The 21,110-nt window shown below is 39.2% G+C and overlaps 2 protein-coding genes across 54 annotated transcripts in view; both read left to right on the top strand.

Moving 5' to 3' along the window:
• Window positions 1-1,672, top strand: part of LOC108875356 (receptor-type tyrosine-protein phosphatase eta) — a 51,151-nt gene extending 49,479 nt beyond the window's left edge. For all 50 annotated transcript variants that reach the window (XM_051073512.1, XM_051073506.1, XM_051073493.1 and 47 more), the window contains one exon: window positions 7-1,672. In XM_051073512.1, coding sequence (XP_050929469.1) covers window positions 7-165 — 159 coding nt within the window. In that variant the 3' untranslated portion in view covers window positions 166-1,672. The remainder of the gene's footprint in view (window positions 1-6) is intronic.
• Window positions 1,673-3,143: 1,471 nt separating this feature from the next.
• The window catches only part of osbpl5 (oxysterol binding protein-like 5), a 41,881-nt gene continuing 23,914 nt past the window's right edge, over window positions 3,144-21,110 (top strand). For 2 of the 4 annotated variants that reach the window (XM_018664196.2, XM_018664194.2), the window contains exons 1-2: window positions 3,146-3,377; window positions 15,210-15,271. The gene's annotated coding sequence lies outside the window, so the exon portion shown is untranslated. Of the gene's footprint in view, window positions 3,378-15,209; window positions 15,272-19,011; window positions 19,153-21,110 lie in introns of all 4 variants that reach the window. The other 2 variants (XM_018664195.2, XM_018664197.2) reach the window with 2 other exon arrangements.

The raw sequence follows: 21,110 nt of genomic DNA, 5'->3' as shown, positions 1-21,110 counted from the left end.
TTGCAGGATCAGTATGTGTTCTTAAACCAGTGCGCCATGGACATAATCAGGGCAAGAACTGGAACCAATGTGGATCTAATCTACCAAAACACTGCTGCACTCTCTATTTACGAGAACGTAGAACCCAAAAAAGGCTTTCGCAAAAACAACTACCGCAATGCATAGGCCAGAAAAACTGCTGTGGTCTTCTACTTCTCTCTGTACTTGTAGCAAGAAATTGAGCAGACATTTATAAAGGGAAGGCTTTTAACAGATTGTGCTGTATTTATTTTTATACCTGTCTTGCTCTTGTTAAGAACCTTGTAGCTTCCTGGAATTAAACCTATTGTTTTGGTATTTATTTGTTAAAAATGTTGAATGTTTGGCAATGAAAAAAAATTATATGGAGAAATGATTTTGGACATAATCATTGACTAAAACTGTTTGGATTATATGTAAACTTCTGTCTTGGATTCTTTCTTATAATTGCATACTTTTGTATTGCAGTTTTTTTTTCTCCTTGCTTACTACTGTATTTTTAGCTCAGGTAATATGTTGGATGCTGTATAGGTATTATCATTACTTATTACTTATGGAATCGCCTTGTACAAAAAAAAAGATTGCTGGTATAAATACTATGTGCCTTTTAAAAACTTGTGGGCTTTAATACCAGTAGGTGGCACTCTTCTATTGTTGTTTTAATGCAAAAGACAAAACTGTAACAGACTAACAGGGACTGTTGTGATTTTACCGTGTTATGGGAATGTTAAAATATAGTTTTTCAATATATCAAATTTTTTTGTCATTTGTTTGTCAGATTGTGCAGCCACATGTTTTTGCACCTCTTAAGTCAAACTGAACTGTGCAATGCCTTTTAATGAAGGAGTTTTGTTGTTTGTTGTAGAGTCTGTATTTGTATGCACTGTAGTGAATAATGCACTGGATGCATTTGTCTTTCTGCACTGTCCACTTTTTAAATTACAAGATTTCTCTTTATCAGTATCTTACATTTTGGCCAGTGCTTTGTCAAACTGTTTGTAACCTTTTGTTATTCACCCCATATCTGGTTGTTACAGTTTTACTTTTTAAAATTAAAGAGATGGGTCGTTAAACAGAAACTCAGGAACACAAACAATGAACACTGAATATTTTACTGATAGGTTACAAAAGCCATACCACAACAATGTGTACTTTGAAGAACTTAGAGATCACATACATTGTTTTGTTTTGTCAATATCCTTCTTTTCTACATTGTTAATTCCTCATAAAAAAATAATGTCCTATCACTTCCTGCTGTATATCTGGTCTATCTATGGCCATTTCCTGTGATGTTAAAATCACCAGAGGAATGCAAGCTTTATTTTCAGCTTCTAAAGGGCAGAATTTTCCATGTGGCAGGTACGTTTTTTTTTTCTGAAGATAATTGATATATGCAGTTAGCCTGCAGATATTTTTACTGTATTGTACTGTATTTTAATGTAAGTAAAATGATTGAAAGCACTTGTGTGTTGATTGAAAAACAAGAATAGCAAATAGTAAAAACAGTCATAACATTTTTAGGATGATTTTGAAATGCTTTATGAGATGCTTGCTGGTACAATGCAAAAATGTAAAAGGAGCAAAATAATATTTGTATGCTGTTCAATCTGTCTAACAAAACTGGGATTAAATATGTTATTACATTTTTACCCCACATATGTGTATGGCTGTGTTGTGTGTGGTTTTAATCTGTGTGTGAATGAGTGTGGCATTAGTCTCCTCTTTACTGGAATCAGTATAATTTATGTATTTTATGTTCACCATGTTGTCTGTTCACAATCATCATTTTTGCTCCAACCAGACGTCACTGAGAATGTGATTAAGTTTTTGTGTTGTATGACATTTCACAAGCTACACTACACACTGCACTACTGCTAAATTCTTTATGCAAATAGTTTTTCATTGTTTCAGTCAAATGAAAAGTATCCAAAGGAGCAAAACAATTGAACATGCTGTGTGCTGCAGCACAGAGGACTGAGCTGGCACAACTCTGCATTATTCAGAGCAACTTTGAGGTTGCAGGTAGCTAAGTGCACCCTCAAACGATGAATAAATAATGCCATGAGGAAAAAGCCTCGTGTACAGGGCTGCTTATACAGACCTCAAAAAGTTCTAATTTTACAGCTCACACTGGGCCTACACTTTGGAGGCCTTTGTACAATATGGTGGTGTTTAAAGGACAATTATTTTCACACAGGACAACGGACTCTGCGCATGGTGGTAGTATAAAATTCAGCATCTCTGCCTCATTAAGCCAGATATTTCTCACAACTTATACAGTAACCTCCCTCCCTTACTCCCATTGCTTCACCTCTCCCCCCACTCCTTCTCACCATCCTTGTTTCATGTCTGTCAGATCCACAAGTTAGACCTAAAAATAGATTTGGCATTTGAACGTCTCTTTGTAGTTCCCTATACTGTAATTTGCAGTAAAAGAGTACACAGAGAGCCGAAGCCATTACGGCAGTGATCCAACCTGCAAATAGAAAATTAAAATAGGACAAAAGATAACTGGGTGATCCAAATTTAATGATGAGCTCAAATACTTATGTGCCAGTAAATCCACCATAATGGATTACAATGGGATATTTCAGCTTCTGATTGAGGTGGTAATAGTTTTTGTTTTTTATGGCAGCCTCTGAAAATGAAATGAAAATTGTGGAGAAAAACACAACCACACAGCTATGTAGAGACTTTGCCTTGACCTGAAGTTAACCTCACTTCCTGTTTTGTCATTGAAAGGAGTGTACAGTACATGTGTCTGTTGATGTCTGGCCTGCAGTCCAATATATCAGCATGCCTGAGTCAGTTATACAGCGCCCACTTGGCTGAACGCATTTTCAGTATGTTTAGTTCAGTAAAACTATGATTGTCATTCAGTTTGCAGCAATACAGAATGAAGTCAAAATTAGCCAGCCAATTAAAACAAAAGAACAAGAACAAATACTCAAAATCAAATAGTTCATATATGACATATGATTTAAGACATTATGTAGCACTGTAAAATTCATAAAGTTGTGAGTATTATCTTGACAAATATAGTGTTTGATGTTATTGGCTAGGTCACATAACTCCTTGATCTCCGTGGTTAGGTGTCATGCAGCAGGTGTTGTTCGCTGCTGCGGCCACAGGTGTCGCCAGAGTTCCCCGTGCGTGGCAGCAGCCAGATGAACCGCAGCAGCAGGAGGACCCAGTCCGCTCTCCACGCTCTCCATGTTGAAACGGACCAACTTCTCCTCCAACCGACTCTAACCGTCCGCCACAGCCCGCCTGCTGCTCCCCTCAGCCCCGTGCTATGACGCTGGACTGGGAAGGAAGCTCGGAAACAACTGTATGAGCGCTGCCCTAGTCGACTCAGAGTGAGTTTACATTTTACTGCCGTCTTACTACACCACGCCAACACGGCGAGAAAGATACGGTATTTTCAGCAAACGTTACTTGTATTCAACTAACGTAATGTTTTATGTGCTAACTTACGCTAACAAGCGGAGCTCAGATAGCATTGACTTAGAATAGGGAACAGGGAGGATGTGCTGCATACCAGGGTCCAGACGGTAGTTGGGACATCTTAACTACGCAATATTTGGAGGAATTTGGTCAGCGTTGGTAGTAACGCTATCAGTGTGTGCTCGGTTTGCTGTCTGGGTGGATAGTGGCTAACGTTACTAGCTAGCCACGTAAAGTAAACCTTCATCTCCACGTTAGCGGAGCACACCGTGCCCCATGCGGCTGCAGCTTCGCTGTCACTTGTTTGCATGGCAACCATGAACCTAGCCGATGACTGGGGTGGCTGTGACTGGCAAGGACAACGATCTCGTTTTAATTCCCGCATATTTATACGGATTGGTAAATTGGACCAATCAAAATGGACAACGTTACCCCATATAACGGCGCATGTGGCAAAACAGTAATCGGAGGAATAACCATGGAGATTAATGGCACTACAAAACAACCCCCATTACTCAAAGGGGTCATAATACTCATAATACATGGTCGTTATATCAGACAGTGCACGACGCGTTACGTGCAGTATGTAACGATAGGACATAATGCAGTGTGGAATTGAGCGGTGAGCCTGGTTAAATGTCAAATATAATACAGTGCAGGCAAAGACGTTTTCAGCATGGTTCAACTCAAGTGTTGGTGGTAGTAACCTTTGTCATTTGTTCACTGTTAGCACTAGCTTGAAGACTGTCAGCAGGCTTCTCTGCAGAGACCTTGCTCGAGTAACATTTAGGGCACTAGGTAGTGATGAGTTTTTTTGTGATAGGTTGTAAGCAGTTATCAAACTATTTTTCTCTTCAAGTGACGCAGCTTCTATAATGACTCGTGAACTGGACCGATAAACAGCCAGTATTGGTGTATTGCAGGCGTATCGGTGTGTCTAATCAGTGTAAATGTCTGCTGATAAGAACAAGAAATTGCAGTACAAATATGCCAAAGTATGTGTGAGGTAATATCTCCATTAAATAGATGCCTCAAAGTTTTTTGTCAGCTGCAAAACGTCCTGCTCAGTGCATAGTCACAACTCTTTAAAAAGGCTCATTTAAGGGGCTCTTATTAATAATGCTTGTTTATGTTATGTGTATAGAATAAATAGTAGATTGACCAATATAGTATTATCTGTTTTTTTAAATCAAATACTGATATCATAGGCAGCCTCAAAAATAAAGTATGGGTTGGACTATACTTGTGATATTTGATCTTGATGAGGTAATGACTGAATGTGGAGATTTTACAGTGGCACTTTGCCTCATCCATCTCCATCTATTCCCAGTGCAGACAAAGATAGAAGAGCTCATCATCTTTAATCGTGTGGTATTATGTCGAGTTGAGCTTTGCTAGAGATGAGAATAACACAGAAGTGCACTTTAGTTAATAGTTAAAAAGGCTTTACAGAAATGTGTCGCTCAGAATACTGGAAAAAAAATAATCTAGAGAGAGGGCAATCTAAGCACAAGAGGAAATGATTACCAGACTGCCAGAAGTGAAATGTGAGGTGATATTTGGGAAATTGCAGCAGAGTGAGAGAGGAAAGTTTAACAGGCTGTCTCTTGTTACCCACTTTCTCCTTTTGTCAAAGCTTTGTAAAGTCCTCATTTGCTCCTTTGCCTCAGCCTTTCTGTGATCTGTCTGCACTTTTGGTCAACTTCATCTTTCAGATTAAGTTACACGTAACAATAAAGGGCTAATATCAAGTATTAGGATTCTCCGTCAGACTTGCATTGGACAAAAATTGATCTGATATTGAATGGCCGCAAAATGTCAGACTGTAAGTGGTGTCAGTAGGAGAGATACTAACATATCAGGCATTTGAAGGTCATTAATGCTGAGTGGCTATCAGAAATAGGTCATGAGATCAATAACAACAGACACTACACTATTTGTTTCTGGTTTTGATCAAATCTGTGTTGCGTGAAATGTTCTGTGTGTGATGCCCTTTATCAGAAGGCAGTCTTAATCCTCTGTAACCAAACAAATTAATAGCTACTCCACTTTTTGAAAGTTATTTTTTATAATGAGGAGGCTTTCTGTCTATCTCTTAACACCCACACAACTTTGGTCATGCCATGTGACAGTCTACCTTGCACTAATCAGGCAGGGATATTTAATGGTGTTGCTCGCTAAGCCTATCAACTAGAACTGTGGCTTTGCCCTGCCATGAATGACAAATGGGGAGAGAGTGGTAGTCAATGAAGGAGAAAGAAAAGGGTGGTGAGAATCTGAAGAGCTGTTTGAGTCACTTTCTGTGGGTGGTTAGTGCTGGGTTTTTTTTTATCACTGCTTTTTCTAGCAGGAAGACACAGCAACAGATGTCCCAACTTCCTTGCTGTGCTGTGAGGAATGCTCAGAAAGTACCATGTCCAAGCACATACTGTAGATGTGACTCCTGCTAGAAGCCACACAGTGGGGGGGTCCTGGTGGTGTAGGGGCTGTGTATCGGAGGTCATCCTTCCTCTCTCTTTCCTCATTTGCAGTAAAAACTCTAATATACATCTTAAGAATATTGGGGGGGGGACTCAATTACTTTATAAGAAGTAGCTGCCCTGCGTCAGGATGTCAGATTTGGGCAATTTGTATTCTTTCCTTGGATTTTCCAGGATTGTTTTTGTTGTTGTTAAAATTAGCTCTTTCTTTTAGCCTTTATTTGAAAATATAACATTATAGAGAGTATAGAGATTATAGAGGAAATGTGAGGGAAAGCTGTCTGTTGTCATTTTTTAAAATCTCAGTTACATTTTGCACCACACTTCTAAAGTACGTTATGGAAAGTGTGTTTCATAACACTAAAATTCATGCGTGTGCAGCTGAAATGCATTGCTGAAAAAGCTACAAGCTAAGCTGCATTGTTGGAGAAGCTGCAAGCTCAAACGAATTGCTTGAAAGGTAGACCACACCTTGAAAGTGCTGTAGGCAGTGTACCCTGTGCAGCTGTAAGATCAAGGAGAAAGAAAAAAAGAAAATAAATATCAGGAGTATGTGTGCATGCTGTTCAGATGTGTTGATAATTGGTCTGTTTTGTTCTTTGAAAAAGCTCACAACTAGGGCTGGGATCCAAGGTTTATTTTTAGGGTTGCAGTCAAATTAAAATGATAGCAAATAGCATTTCACCAATTTAAGTCAAAATAATCTGCAACTAGATCTTCACTTTGTTGCTGCAGAACACAGCTGCTTTTGTTTTCCATGGTTTACTATATATTCAACAGGTGGAGTATCACTGTTTTCTGATCAGTTCCTGTTTGCCATATTTTGCAAAGGAACAAGAATGTCCTGGTTATTTTTTGATCCCTATCCTTTAATGTTGGGTGTCAACTAGGGCTGTGCGATAAAATATTCTTGATAACTAATTATATATTTTTTAAATTCCCACAATAACAATGATAAATAATAAGAAATAAATGTATTAATGTTCTACATTTGGGTGAGCCCTCTGCATTGTCAACCTACAGCAGTTATGTAAAGTATTGGAAATGTTAACAGGAAAGTTGAACTGAAGTCAACTGTTCTGACGCATTGTCGTCACATCATCAAGTACATTTCACGTCATCATTGTTCACTTTTAAGCAGTGCGTTCGGTTGGTCTCACTGCTCACCTACTGTATCATGACCATGCCTTAATAGTGGCAGCTACAAGAAGAGATGAAGCAACTGATGATAAATAATTTAAAAAGAGAGCCAAGACATGAGGAGAAACATTTGGATGAGACTAGACAACAAGGAAAACTGACAACCAATGATAAGTGAAAAGTAGAAAGAATGTGCTAAAGCAGTCTCAAGGCAGACTATATTGTGAAAAAGATAGTGTCACTTTACACTATTAAAAATCAGTCTTTACTGAAAAAAAGAAAAGAAACTGGGCATGACAAGTGTGAAAATTCTTCCTAGTAATTTTCAAAAGATACTCAGACCTATAAACTATGAGTTTGAATTTGACTACTCTTAACAATGGAAGTGTTCTACTCCAGGGTTTGATAAGTGGCTCAGCGCCGTTCCAGTTCCCCTGAGATATAAATGCTTTCCCCGACATCTAGTGGGGGAATCTAGGCTAATACTGCTCCATATTGAGTCTGTCTCTCTGCCTCCAGAGAGCAAATGCACTTTTAGCAGCTCTATTGTGCCAAGATTCCCTTCCCCTTCCTTGGTCCTGCAGAGTTTTTTTTTGTCCAAAGTAACTTTACAGCTGTAAGTTGGCCTTTACATCTAAAAACAAGTCCCTTTCTCATAGAATGTCACTTTATTCCCAGTTAAAACTCAGCTGCCTGTACACAGTACAACAGTGCTGACTTTTTTTATTATAAGGCCGCATCATTAAATTCAGGAAAAGAGCACACAAGATGACATATACTATACTGTATGGTCCCATACATACAGAGTAAGATGTTTAAAGCTTTTAGTCAAATGCACAAAAGTTTGTACAGGTATCATGTTACAAAAGCATTATTAAATAATTATGTTATGCCAGCCCGATACAAACCCCTTCTGGGCCGCTTATAAGACGTAGTCTTTCATGTCAGTACCACATTAATCTTGGGAAGAAGCTTCTCCTTTTAAAGATAAGCAAGGCCTCTGCAAACATGCCTCTGAAACTTAGATGCAAGATTTTACTCTAGAAACAGTTTCTGTTACTCTAGAAACTGGGTTTTTCTATCATGAGACTTCTCTGCTGATTGCAGAGTGCTTGTGCAGTGTGTCTTATAATACTTGATAACTAATTATCTCTGTTGTTTCAGTTTTCTCTGAAAGACTGCCTCGCAGTGTACTTAAAGGACGACAGCGTATCCCTGGTGTTGTTCTGCTGCGTGGGCCTATCTTGTCTCCTACTTGTACACTGAGCTCAGGGTCACTTGTGACAACCTATGTAATCGATATCCACCTGCCAGTTTATTTAATGCAGTATTACAAGAAACATTCTGAAGATAATTTGTTAGATATTTGATTGCAACTGCAAATACAGACTTTTTCCATCTCCATGATGCTTGCATATATTCAGGTTTTTGTTTCACAGAATATCTTTTGTTGCATCTGTTTAAATGGAAACAAAATATTCTGTGTACCTCACTGCTTCCCATTCTTTGTCTGCCTTTTGCTTACCTCACTCAAATTTAGGGTTTGCGATTAACCTCCTGACCCCTTGACCTTTGTTCCTAGGCTGCTGGGTAGCTGGTGTGTGTATTTATAAAGCACCACAGATCCACTGCTCTTCTTTTCACAGAGGCAGTGGCTGCCGGAGCGTTCTCACAGTAGCTAGCGCCTCTGCAATCGATATCCACCTCTCACTCAACTCTAGCTTAATGTATAGAGCTGCTGTTTGTTTAAATGTTAAATGCTGTTGTCTGTACAGAAAATCGCACAAGTGCAATAATGCAAAGTGGTACAATGTGAGGAAAAGTTTAATGTGTGTAGATGACACATGGTTGCATGTTTCGCTTAGATGGAATACATACATTAGTATTATTAGGTAACAATCAACCACATGAGTTTACTGACTGAGGCTCAGTGCTTCCTGACTGTGCTATGCTCGTTTAGTTTCTGATGGGCTCCCATGTAGTGATCAACAATGTTGCAAATTACCTACAAGTATGAGGCAGTGGTGCATATGTCCTTCTTACGATCTACATTTGTTATAAAGCTGTTGCTGAGTTGCAGGCCTTGTACAGGGACTTTGTTCAGTTTCAAATGATTGGCATTGTGCATGCCCCATGTCAAATGCTTATAATCTGCAGTTTCAAGGGATAAGCTGCAGCGTCTGTGTCTGAGTTTACAGCAGGGTTGTTGTAGATTTTTGACATACTTTTAACAGTGTTTTATTATGAAAGAGGTGTTGCTGAGAGGCTTGATTACGTCATGGTTTTAACATCAGCCTGTTAAAGCCCTCTTTGGAGGGTCATCATGGAGCAGACTGAGTCAGATTGGCTCTAATTTTTGGCATCTGGCTGCTGATGTTTTATGTCATTTCACTGGTTGTACTCAGATGAGCTAATAACTATTAATGTAATGTCACAACTTTGCTGATTTAGAAAATGAATACTTGTGTCTGTATTTTTTTTATATGACTGTGTGAGGTCTCTGTTTTCCTGATGGAGTGGTCAGGTGAGGGGAGAAAGTGATACTGTGTTAAATTACACTGAAGGGAAACTTGTGACACTCAAGCAAAGCCATCTTTGCCAAGCAGCTCCAAGAAAGCAAGCATCGACTTAACCTTTTAGAAAGACCTCGGGTTTCAGAGCATGGACGTTTCCATGACATGGGATCATCATCTGACTTCAGTCTTAAAGTGATACTCCACCCAAAATCTGTCTTTTTGATATTTAATGCTCACTGCTTGCATATGAGAGGTGACTGTAAAGGGCTGTAGTTTCGACTTTTCACGGACATGGGCTATTTGAATTATGTTGGTTACACTAGTTTCCAACAGTGACCAGGTGTCACACAGGAGAAAATGATCAAAAATATTCATTCAAATTTCTTAAACCACTGCTGCAGCATTCATCTCTCTCACCTCCCTCCCTCCAGTGTTTGTGTCTCCCTGCTTCCAGCCTTTCCCCTCTGCTTCCGCTCTTTTGTACTTAGATAAACACGTCTCAGTCTGATCTTTCTTCTGAATGCACAGCAATGAAATTGTTATCGATCTTCTCATCTGACTCCCAGTACAGGAGCAAACAAGTGTGTTTTTCTAAAATGTCAGAGAATTTCTTTAATGCCAGATTATGATGCTGTTGTTGATGCAATGCTGCCTAGATTTTGGTGCTGGTTTTGACATTTAAGCTTCTTTTAGTGATTGATCAGTGTCCTCTTCCAGTCATGTTGATAATTTTCACACGCAGCCAACACAACTACCACAGCCAGCACAGCTGGCTATGATTTATTGGCTGCTCCACTAACCTTTGTGTAAACTAGGGATATGATGAGCGATGGTGTCTGTTTTTCACTGAGGTATCTACTCTGAAGCAGACATTCAAATAAAAAATATCTTCCGTCAAGGTGCAGAGGAACAACCACATGTATGCACATGTTTCTACCCCATCCAGATCAGCACAGTGAAGTGGATTGGTGGTCGCCCTTCTCTTGTCCTGGGTCGACACAACCAGGCTTTGGTGAACAGGCATCTCTGTTCAGGCTGGAAAATTAATATAAAAATATTGATGTTAAAATGTTCAACTGACTCCCAGGAAAGAGAGATGGAGAATAGGCATGAGTGGGTATGAAAGAGCAAGTGAATGGAGAAAACTGAAACTTAAATCATTTATGTAATCATTTATTAAATCGTTTATTATGTAATGTTTAGTTGAACCACGTCATAATTGCATCTCCTCTATGTAAGCGGCATTTCAGCACTCTGTCCTCCCTCTCCTTTAAGAATCTAACTATAACTCTAATAAGGCTGCTTTGCTATTATGCTACAGTAACATTTAATGAACAACCTGGTGATCAAAGCCTATTTAAAAACTTGGCCGCCCACAGCTACAGTTCCCTTATGAAGATGAAGTGCCATTCATGGTTAATATTTTGATAATTATTATGCAGAATTGTGGGCTTTATGATGAATAGAAGACTAATGTACCTTATGTTTACAGCAAAAATATTTTTTGATCTGGGCTGTTTTCTGAGAAAAATGGCTCAGGCTGTACTTAAAAACTCTGTGGATATGAAATTAGTGTAGAGCAGTACATTAATCTATAGTAAAGGTCAGTGTGACATTTGCTGAGTGAGGCTCTTCAGTCTGCATGGGGCAAACACAGATGTTAAATGTAAAAGACACTGTCGCTGAATACTTAGAGTTACAACACTTTGTCTGTCCTTACTGCAGTTTGCAACTTGAACCTCATAAACATCTTTCATAATGTTCTGTGCCATCATTATTATCAAAAGCACCCTGATTAGTCCCCAACACAGTGCTGGGATAGAGGGCCCAGTTGTTATTGACTGCAGGTCCTATTTTGCTGGATCCCACATGTTACCATTTTAATTGTGCCAAATTAGAGTCAAACCTAATTTCACAGACAACAGGACCAGAGGGAAGAAGGGCATGTGATGAACAATAATTAGTTTTATAAGGCATTTGAGTGCACTTAATGTTAAGTGCCCTCAGACCCAGTGCCATTCCTGTAAAGTCTAATCTGCAGTCATTATGATCAGTGAGTGCTCACTTTGTGTCCTTGTGTCTCAGGCTTCTGATTTTTCTGCATCCATGCAGGGAGAATGATTAATTTTATAGTCTGTTTGTCTCTGCGCTTCAGCTCAACTGGACAAACAGTCCCTGTATACCTAAGGACATTTGTAAATATCAGCCTCCATTATCCTCTTGGATTAGAGCCTCTGATCCAGGAGCAGATGAAGCACTTTGCCTAATAATCAATTAATTGAAAAGACTTGCTCCCAAAACAGACACTGACTTCCTATCTGGCTCTTGACAACTGTCTACCTTCGTTGCGTAGCCATGTGTGACCTGCTTCAACCTTACTTGAAATTGCATTAAAATAAGTAGCATGGATGGAGAGGGAAGTGGAGGTGGCTACTGAAGAACACTTGACTTTTGAAGGCTTTTTGATAAGAAAAGAAATCCAAGACGACGAATGTTCTGGGCGCCCATGCACATCAAAAACTTCTGAAAAAATTCAAACAAATTGAACAAATCGTTTGAAATGATCAATGACTCAGTATAAGAATGACAGCAGAAATGGTCTCCATTGATAAAGAGGCAGTTCAGCAGATTTTGCATGAAAATTTGAACATGACAAAAGTGTGTGACTTCTGCTCAAAAGAAAATGCAGTTTCTGGCCCAAAAACAAATCGCAGTGCTTGAATGCTCCCCATTCACCTTTTTTGACTTTTTCCTTTTTCCTAAGATCAAATCTGTGCTTAAAGGAACATGTTTTGAGTCTGTGTCAGAAGTTAAGGAAAGAACGGCAGAGGTTCCAAGACAACTGTCCGAAGAAGACCTACTGCACTGCTTTGATTAGTGGAAGACCCGAATGCAGCGGTGTGTTGATGCAGAAGGGGAGTATGTTGAAGGAGAAAGACACTGAAAAATGCTTATGTTCAATAAAATTGTATTACAGCATTAGCCTTGTTATTTAATAGCCATACCTTGTATGTAAAATCTGATTCAAAACATTTTATATATTTTGAAGCATTGTTGCTTGCTTGAAGAGGTGGAGAACCTAAAGGCACAGTCTGAATAATGATGTGGTGAATTTCAAACATTGGAAAGATTTGCATATACAAGAACTGTGTTTTTGATATATTTTGGATACTTTAATAATATCTTATGCTATGTTAAGATATCAGCTAATTGTAAGTCTGTCAGTTTTGCCTCAGTTTTTCACCACTACTCTAGTCTCAGTTGAAGCACCTACGCCTTGGCTCAAGTTATTATTCACGCCCTTCCTATTGTTTTCCTTAATTGAGCCAGAGACACAACTATAAATCAGTGGGCAGGATCTGGCCTGGACCACTCCTATGAGTCAGTCTTGGCTCTCTGCTGGGAGAGCTGGCAGGCTCACAGTGCTCTGATGTAAAATGTTGTATGCTTGGACAGAAGCACACAGAGCGCTGGTTATACAGTATGCATGTGGCAGTGTTTCATCCATCCATAACCATATATTTTTCATTTTGCAAGGCTAGTGAGGCTAATTGAGTTTTATTTGGCCTAGTTACTTGAAGCTACAAGTAGAATTTAAAAGTAAAAGACTGTGGCAGGTCTCTATAGTAAGTGTTTTGAATGTAAGCTTTTCTGAGCCATCTTTAAAGCAGGTGTAAACAACACACTATATGTCGAGTGCAACCAATAAGAGTGAGAGATCAAATTGAATTTACCTCCAGTCTTCCTGTGTGTTCTTTTCTCCTTGTCTTTGGTCATGTACTGAATGAAATGACACAGTATCATTTCTATGTGGCATGTAGCATCTGTTTAAGAGCAGATACTTAAACGTCTGGACTGAATGAGGAAATGTAGGGCAGCGTGTGCATGAGAAAGTGGTGTAGATCTGGAGTCCTTCCATCCAAACCATGCCACATTCTGGGTCACAGTGTCTTTCCTCACTTTTCTCTATTTGTATTTGCACACAGAGTACATTTTGTCATTCTTGTGCAATGTGTTTTGTATGGCATATATAAAAAACAAAAATAAAAACCACAGCGTTTTGTTATTCTGATAATGCCATGCCCTCTGAGACCATCCGAGATGACCCCCTCCTTCTCTCTTTCTGTTTTCCTCTTGTTGGTGTCTGTGTTTGGCTCCCATCTCCTCTCTGCTGCCTCCCACCTTTGTCTTTGTCCCTCAAGCGCTGTCAGCTCAGGGATTCTCTCTCAGTTCACTTCTTATTTAGGTTAAACATACTCTAGTGTTATGGCTTCCTCCTTTGCTCGGCAATAGGATTTAAAGGCACAGATTCCACCTCAGCGCCCAACCCATTTTACACTTGTTGGCTTGCCATTAGATCATTAACTGGGGTGTTATCCGCTGAGATTCATGCCAAGTCCTTTTTTTGTGCTACTAAAATTATGTTTCATCTCTTGCAGGTTTTATATAATCACTGAAAACTACTAAAGTAAGGGTGTTGGAGTGGGAATTTGTGATTTCTTTTTTAGTTGGCAATGTTCTGCTGCTTGTGAAGTGGTAATAATCTGAACAAAAATATCCATGTTAGATGATCCTGGTGAAAATATAGCTGAAATTTCAGAGACAAATCTCCACTATGCATATGATAATTTAGAACTGTATTATGGAGGTACATTTTGAGTAGTCCGGTGATTTGATAACACAGTGTGTGATTTTTTCCTGTAATCTAAAAATTTTTCCCAAGTGACTAGAGTATTGTATTTGTGGATGTGACTCTGGATCTGTTAGAACTCAAATTAAAGTGTTGTTCGTTATGGCTATGTGTGTTTGTGTGAATGCTGTTGAATGAATTGATGTGTGTGTTGTTTTGTTTTGGTTTTTGGATTTGTGGCTTATCACACATCCCAGCTGTTGGAGAATGCATTGTTCTTTGCACTGGCAGGATTAAGAGGCATTTCAAGTGAAAACAAAAGGCCAGAATGGGTGTTGAAAACAGATTTTTAGCTGTAAACAATACAATATATGTCAAGTACAACCAATTAGAGTGAGAGACCAAATTTAAATTAAAATGAGAAGTGTATTCATTTAAAATGGACATTATACTGTCATGCAGGAGTCTGATACCTCCAGTCTTTCTGGATGCACATTCCATTAGGGTGTGTATTTGTCTAGTGTAAGAGTAGTAGTCATCCTCCATAAATGTGATAGTGTGTCTCTGTGTTTGAGTATAGCTGTAACTGCTGGTGTGTGTTTGTTGACTCAGTAAACACACACTGAATAGAGTCCTGTTTCTTTCAGTGAAATATAATTGTAAGTACTTTCCCTTATACTGCTACTTTCATTATCTGAATCGACTGAATTGATAGTTTGTGTAGTTCTTTTGCCCCAAATCTACATCAGCTGTGGACTAGCTGTAACTGACTGACAGTGATGTCTGCAGGTGGGAAACAGACATTTGCGGCTCCCTTAGGATTGGGACTGAGACTGGGTGGGGCCCCGCCCTCCTTAGCATAGTGGTGTGACCAGGAGGAGCATGGGAAAGACAGACACACTGGGAGGGAGGTGGTTTATCTGTTTGTACTGTGTGACTAAAAGTGAAACCTTTCTTTAACTTTTTCCATCTCTGTAGGTGAGACAGGCTGCTCCCATAAAGGCTTCTGGATGCAGTATCTCCTGTGGCTCAGGTGAAAGGTAAGTTGAGCTCTCATCTGTTCTCTCGCTTTTTTTTGTATTTATTAAGGCATACAGTCATTAAATTGGCTAGCTGTCTGTCTTAGCTCCAGTAAAACAAATGGTTTGCATGTGCCACTCATGTTACAGTCCAAGCTTCAGGTTTAATTTGTGAACCTGTTTTCTCTCAGGCGTCAGTCTACTTTCAAAATTCGACACAAATACAACCACATTTTTACCCAGAGTTGCCAGGAGGGAGAACTCACTTATTGAGCAGAAGAGAGAATTAGGGCATGTCTCTTAAGGTGTGAAATAGATGTACTTTCCATTTATGCCAGGTTTTATTACATTTTAAGTTTGCTTCCTACAGATACTTCCCAACAGTAACACTAACATTTGAGCTGTTTTGGTGACTTCTGCACATCCATGTGAGCAATTGCGTGTCAGTGTTGTAGCATAACGCAGCATTGAAAAAAGAGAAACAGTTTGACAGAACTCAGCAGCTTACAGGGTGTGTCAGATTCATTTGGGTTAGAAGGGAGTAAATGTTTGAGGTTGCACAAGGACAGTTGGCTACAGAATGATACTTCAGAAAGATACGCAAAGCCCTAAAACCGGCAGTTTGCCTAGAGTACATGTTGATCTTTCATACAGTGGCAGAAAACGTGTAATGACTAGTTGCTGTTTCTTTTTTCAGCCTGCCATCCTTATTACTTGGTGTATTTTATTCTCTCCTGGAAGGATAAGTGTACCAGTATCTTTTTGTATGTCGGTCTATACAAGAGTCAGTCAGCTGCTCAGTGCATCTGTCCATTTGGCATAAAGATGTTAACCAGGTGTTCTTACTACGCTAATAAGTTGACACTTACTCAGATGAATTATTATAATTAGAATCCTCCTTTCTTTTGTTGTGGAAGAATCATATTGATAGTAGTGACACACTTATCTTGGTATCTCTGCTTTTGGTATCCCAAAATTGTGTTGTGTTTACTTCAGATAGAAAGTTTGCTTTGCTATTCCTTACAGTGCTAAGATGTTAGCAGGCTGTACTGTGGTAGCTGTGGGAAAAAAGTACCATTTGCCTGCTAATATCAGTTAGGAAGTGTTTGGATCCAGCCTTGCCCAAGCTGTTTATCTTGGCATGTGTGTGCGGCACAAAGACATATGAGGTTTAACAGTAAATTACTCATTAACCAGGCAAAATGTCTCAACCTGTACCCTGTAGCTCACACACAGGCTACTCTTATGTCATTTTTGTCCACCTTAAAAGCCACACACATTCAGACTATCTGATTTACTATAGTTGTGAGATAATGGTCATAAATACAGTTTAGATAAAGTTTATTTTCCTGTTTGCTGATTGAATGACTGGTTACATAGCTCCCTTATCTATTCTGCCTTCCATTTTTAAGGCATAGTTTTGCACACACATAATTGTGTCCACTCACTGGGAATGGAATTTAAAAAGTTCACGTACTGTGAGTCAACAGATGGAGGACGTCTTATTATTCTCTGCATGTCCAGTCTGTCTCATCAGTAGTGAATCACTCTGGCTTAGCTTTGTTTGTGTCAGTCACCTCAACACTAACAGTTTGAAGTTTGTACTGTGATCACAGTTAGGTTAACACAAAGTGGAAAGTACAGAAAGTAGAAAATGTCCATATTTGATATCCAATTTCTCAAGCAACTCACCTACTACAGAGGTACTGTTAGGTACATGCTGAAATACCAAATTCTCACCTGTCTCTTTGTATCACACATCTGTGTGAGACAAGCCTATGCTAACAGTTTGAAGACTGATTCTCTTGGCCTTTGATTTGCTGTAGAGAGGAATAACAAGATGAATAGAAATATGGAAATTGTGGTTAATAGCAGAGCTGCTCTCCTTTCCATATTGAGTCTTTTTAAAATGCTTATCATTTGATCAGTAAATTACTTTATATAGGATGGAACAATGAGATCTATGGATTGTAACATAGGCCCATATGTTGTTGCATAGTGTTAGCCTGGAACCAGTTTATAAAAGATTAGTTATACATTCGGGGCCTGAAAAGTACTTTCAAATTGGTTGTCAGGCAGAACAAATTAAGGGGGGCATTAGTAATGCTAACTGTCATCTGTAATGAGTGTTGTAGAACTCCATTAACAGAAAATAGAGTACCCAGCAGTCTCTTTTGATCAACAAAGCAGAGTGTAATTTAATGAGATGAACACTGAGGGAGCCAGAGTGAGATTTGTGTTTATTTATTTTGTTCCTGATGGTTTGAGAGTGGCTTTATCTATCTTTGTGTGTGTGATTTGAGACACTCCCTGTGTATTAGTGACATGTGGAAACCAATCTTGACTGCCTATTCTTCTAACAGCATAATGACAGCAAATGTAACACACCACTATGGAATTGTAGATTTACATTTTATTAAGGGGCTGTAGAAGCCTAAGTGGTGGCAATCTTAAACTATGGCAAATAAAACTGAAACTGTCTAAAGCTTAGGTACCACCCAGGGACAGTGAGAAGACATATTTGCAAAGTGGCATCTTAAGGTGAACTATCAGTATTTGTTAAGATCCATCCTTTCTATCAATGCCAGTGAGTTGAGTGTATGATTTGCACTCAGATTAGGATAAGTCCATATATCTATCTGTGAAAAACCTGGGAGCTGCTGCCAGCTTCTATCAAAGTGTATGTCAGTGTGGGGTCAATCGGGGGACAGAGAGAGGGGGCAGGTGGCAGACAGGGAAAGAAGGTGGATGGACAGGCTGTGGGAAGTGTTGATTTGTTGACCAAAACTAATTATCATTGCTTAATCAGTACTGGTGCACAAGAAGGGAAGGAAGTGAAAGTATGGAGCAGTGATAAAGTTTGTAGTGTCAGACAACACAGGCAGAGTGCCACTTAAATACAGGAGCTGCCATGGCATCAATTGCACAACTGTCACTTTTTAAATTTAAGCATACATTGATCTTGAAAAAAACCTTATGCTAGTCCTTGACTTTTTTTTTTTTTTAAACTGTATTACATCCTTAGAAATTATGATAATATATGGTGATAATCTATAAATAGACTGGACAATACCATAAAGCACCCTCAAGTCTAGAACATCATGTAAAAACAAATAACTTAAGCCTGCCTGTCTAATCTTGTTTATTTTATCATTTGCATGTAATATGTCTCCTTGTCAACTACTTTGAAGAACCTGGAGACTATTCAAAATTCCTTGATATCCCATACTTCTCCAGACTGGAGGAAGAAATTAACACAGTCATGACAAACTGCCCTTTCTGGAATATAATCCTGGCAGTCCTTTACTAAGGGATTGAGAAGCACTGTAACTTAGCCTTCACACAACAAACTCCATTAAATAGTTGAACCTGTTTTGTGCATGTTTATTAATGATATTAATGGTTGCTGTACATTTTTAATAAAGACTAAATACTGGATAGGAGTGAGCTGATTTCACCTAGACAGGGTGGAGCCCAGCGGTTGTCATTAGATCTATAGAAGAAACTTAGCTTCATTACATTACATTCATTTAGCTCCTTTGCTGGTTTGTGACACGACTATCAAGTGACTGCTTGGACAAAGGGCAGAACTTGCACTCTTAGCAGGTTGACCCAATTACTTCCCATTAAATGTTTTACAGATCGTGAGCAAGTCTCGCTGTGGCAGTATTCATTCATCTCGGGTGTGAGAGCACCCCACAGTCCAATACAGAGATATTAGCCAACTTTTTTTTTTTAGTAAGAGTTTCTTTTTTTCCCAGATAAGAGAGGCTGGCTGTTCATAGAAGTGGTGTGAAGCTGGTGTGTTCCCTCTCACCGCTTCTTACTGGGAAGGAGCCCCATGCTGAGATCACAGGTGGGAGGAGGGTAGCAGCTCCGTGGATCTCACCAATTTTCTGAAGGTGATTCCTACTAATGTAGTTACATGTGTGGATTAAATTAATTTGTCTGCTCATGTGTTGCATTGATATACTGGTAGAGGCGCTGATGCGTGAAAATTGGAACAAATGCAGACTTTGAAAAGGATAATGTTTAAGAGTTTGGGAGTGCAGAAAATAAAAATAAATATGATCTTCTCATAATCACAAACATTTCCTGCAATTTAATGCCATTTAAAATGAGTGAGATGTCTCATTAAAGTATTTTGCCTGTAGCAGTTACAGAGACGTAAGACCTGGCGGTAGGTTTAAGTTGTGGAAGATAATACACCTTATTTCATTTTTTATTTTGACTACTTATTTGTTTTGGCTTTCCAAGTTCTCTATAACCTGACAATGCACTGGAAAATATAGATATTAGCTGTATGTAGGCAGCACCTACCTAGTCTGTGCTAAAAGTCTATGTATGTGTGTCTTACAGCTCAGACTCTGACTCATTTCCAAACTTACCAGTAAAGTTACTTTTGCTTATTTTTCACTACATCTTTTGCTTGTATTCTTCGGTTCTATAGCATCAGTATAGACCACATTTTTGCTCAAGTTAAATACTTTTTATAGGCATTGCACCACAATTCAGCTGGGAAAGCAGGTTTTTATTTATAGCCACAGTATTTTTATTCCACTTTAAACATATGCAGTATGCAAGATGTTTGACTTGTGACAAACAGACAAATTTGCTTAAAATGTTATTTCAGAGAATATAGAAGCCATAATTTGTTCATCTTTGGCAGCTGATCATTGAATAAATGGGATATTACAGTCTGAGGTGTCTATAACGGGCACCTACCCTCTGCTTCCCACTGGGCTGCTCTTTGCTTTAGCATCATTAATTAAAGTCATTTATCTGACACCTTGTCATCTCTTATCCCTTGCTTAATGACCCTCGCTCCGTCCAGTCAGGATAGCCAGCCTCTAGGTCTCTGCTGGCAGACATCTTCCTCCCAGCTCCTCACACCTCCTGTCTCTCTAGCAGACAGACAGAGGAGCCTCTGCCCTCACTGCTCTTGCTCCCCCACGGACCATTCTTTGTCCAGCTTGTAGCTTGTGGTGGCTTAATCAGACACAAGCTCATTCTTCTCTTCTTTTTTCCTATATCTATTTCTCTTTCTCTGCAACTTCCCACAGCTTATTATTTCCTTTTCTGCCACAGAGGTTTTCAGCTCTATAAAAAGGCCTTGTCAGGATGTTACAGGGCCCCTAAATTGCTGCAGTGACTTCAAGTGGAGCAGAGAATCCAATTTGCATAGCCCTTATATATAATTCAAGGTGCAATGTGATAAGTAAAATTGGCTGATGCATTGCTTTTTCATGCCTTGACTTTTTCAGCTTTGGGAGTAGAAATGCTTGAGTGGCATTTAGAGCTGAAGGTAAGGTAGATATGGCATTGGGGCGCCTTACCATGAAATTTGTTGATGCTGTCAAACTCTCAGATTGGTATTTTCATAAATAAATTGCTCTTTGGGTGTAAGAGCACAATCATGTGTTGCCAAGACATGTATTCCACCATCACCTGCATGAAACCACAGAATGATTTCTTGTAGCACATCTTCTTTCAGGAACATCTTGTTGTTTTCTCAAACATGTACACAATGAAAACTGAGAGTAAATTGCTGTTGACCTCTGCTTCTTCCCTGCTGCCATTTGGGATTAAGTGCCTTGCTGAGGGGCACTTTGTTAGAAAATTAATTGGGCAGAGAGGAAATTACCCCTCTACCTCTCCTAATCAGATTTTCTCAGCCAGGCAGAAGATTCAGATCATTAGCTTTGATATTACCAGCCCACTTTTCTTAGTCATGCTGCTTTTAGCCATCATTTTCAATTTTCCTTCTCCAGTACTATCTTCACAATCCACTTCTTTTCTTTTCTGTCTCACTGGTGATAGAAAGAGAATTCAAGATGGCTGAGAGCCATTGGATGTTGTG

This window comes from Lates calcarifer, linkage group LG10 (genome assembly GCF_001640805.2).
Source record: "Lates calcarifer isolate ASB-BC8 linkage group LG10, TLL_Latcal_v3, whole genome shotgun sequence".
NCBI lineage: Eukaryota > Metazoa > Chordata > Actinopteri > Centropomidae > Lates > Lates calcarifer.
This window is presented reverse-complemented; position numbering and strand designations above follow the sequence as displayed.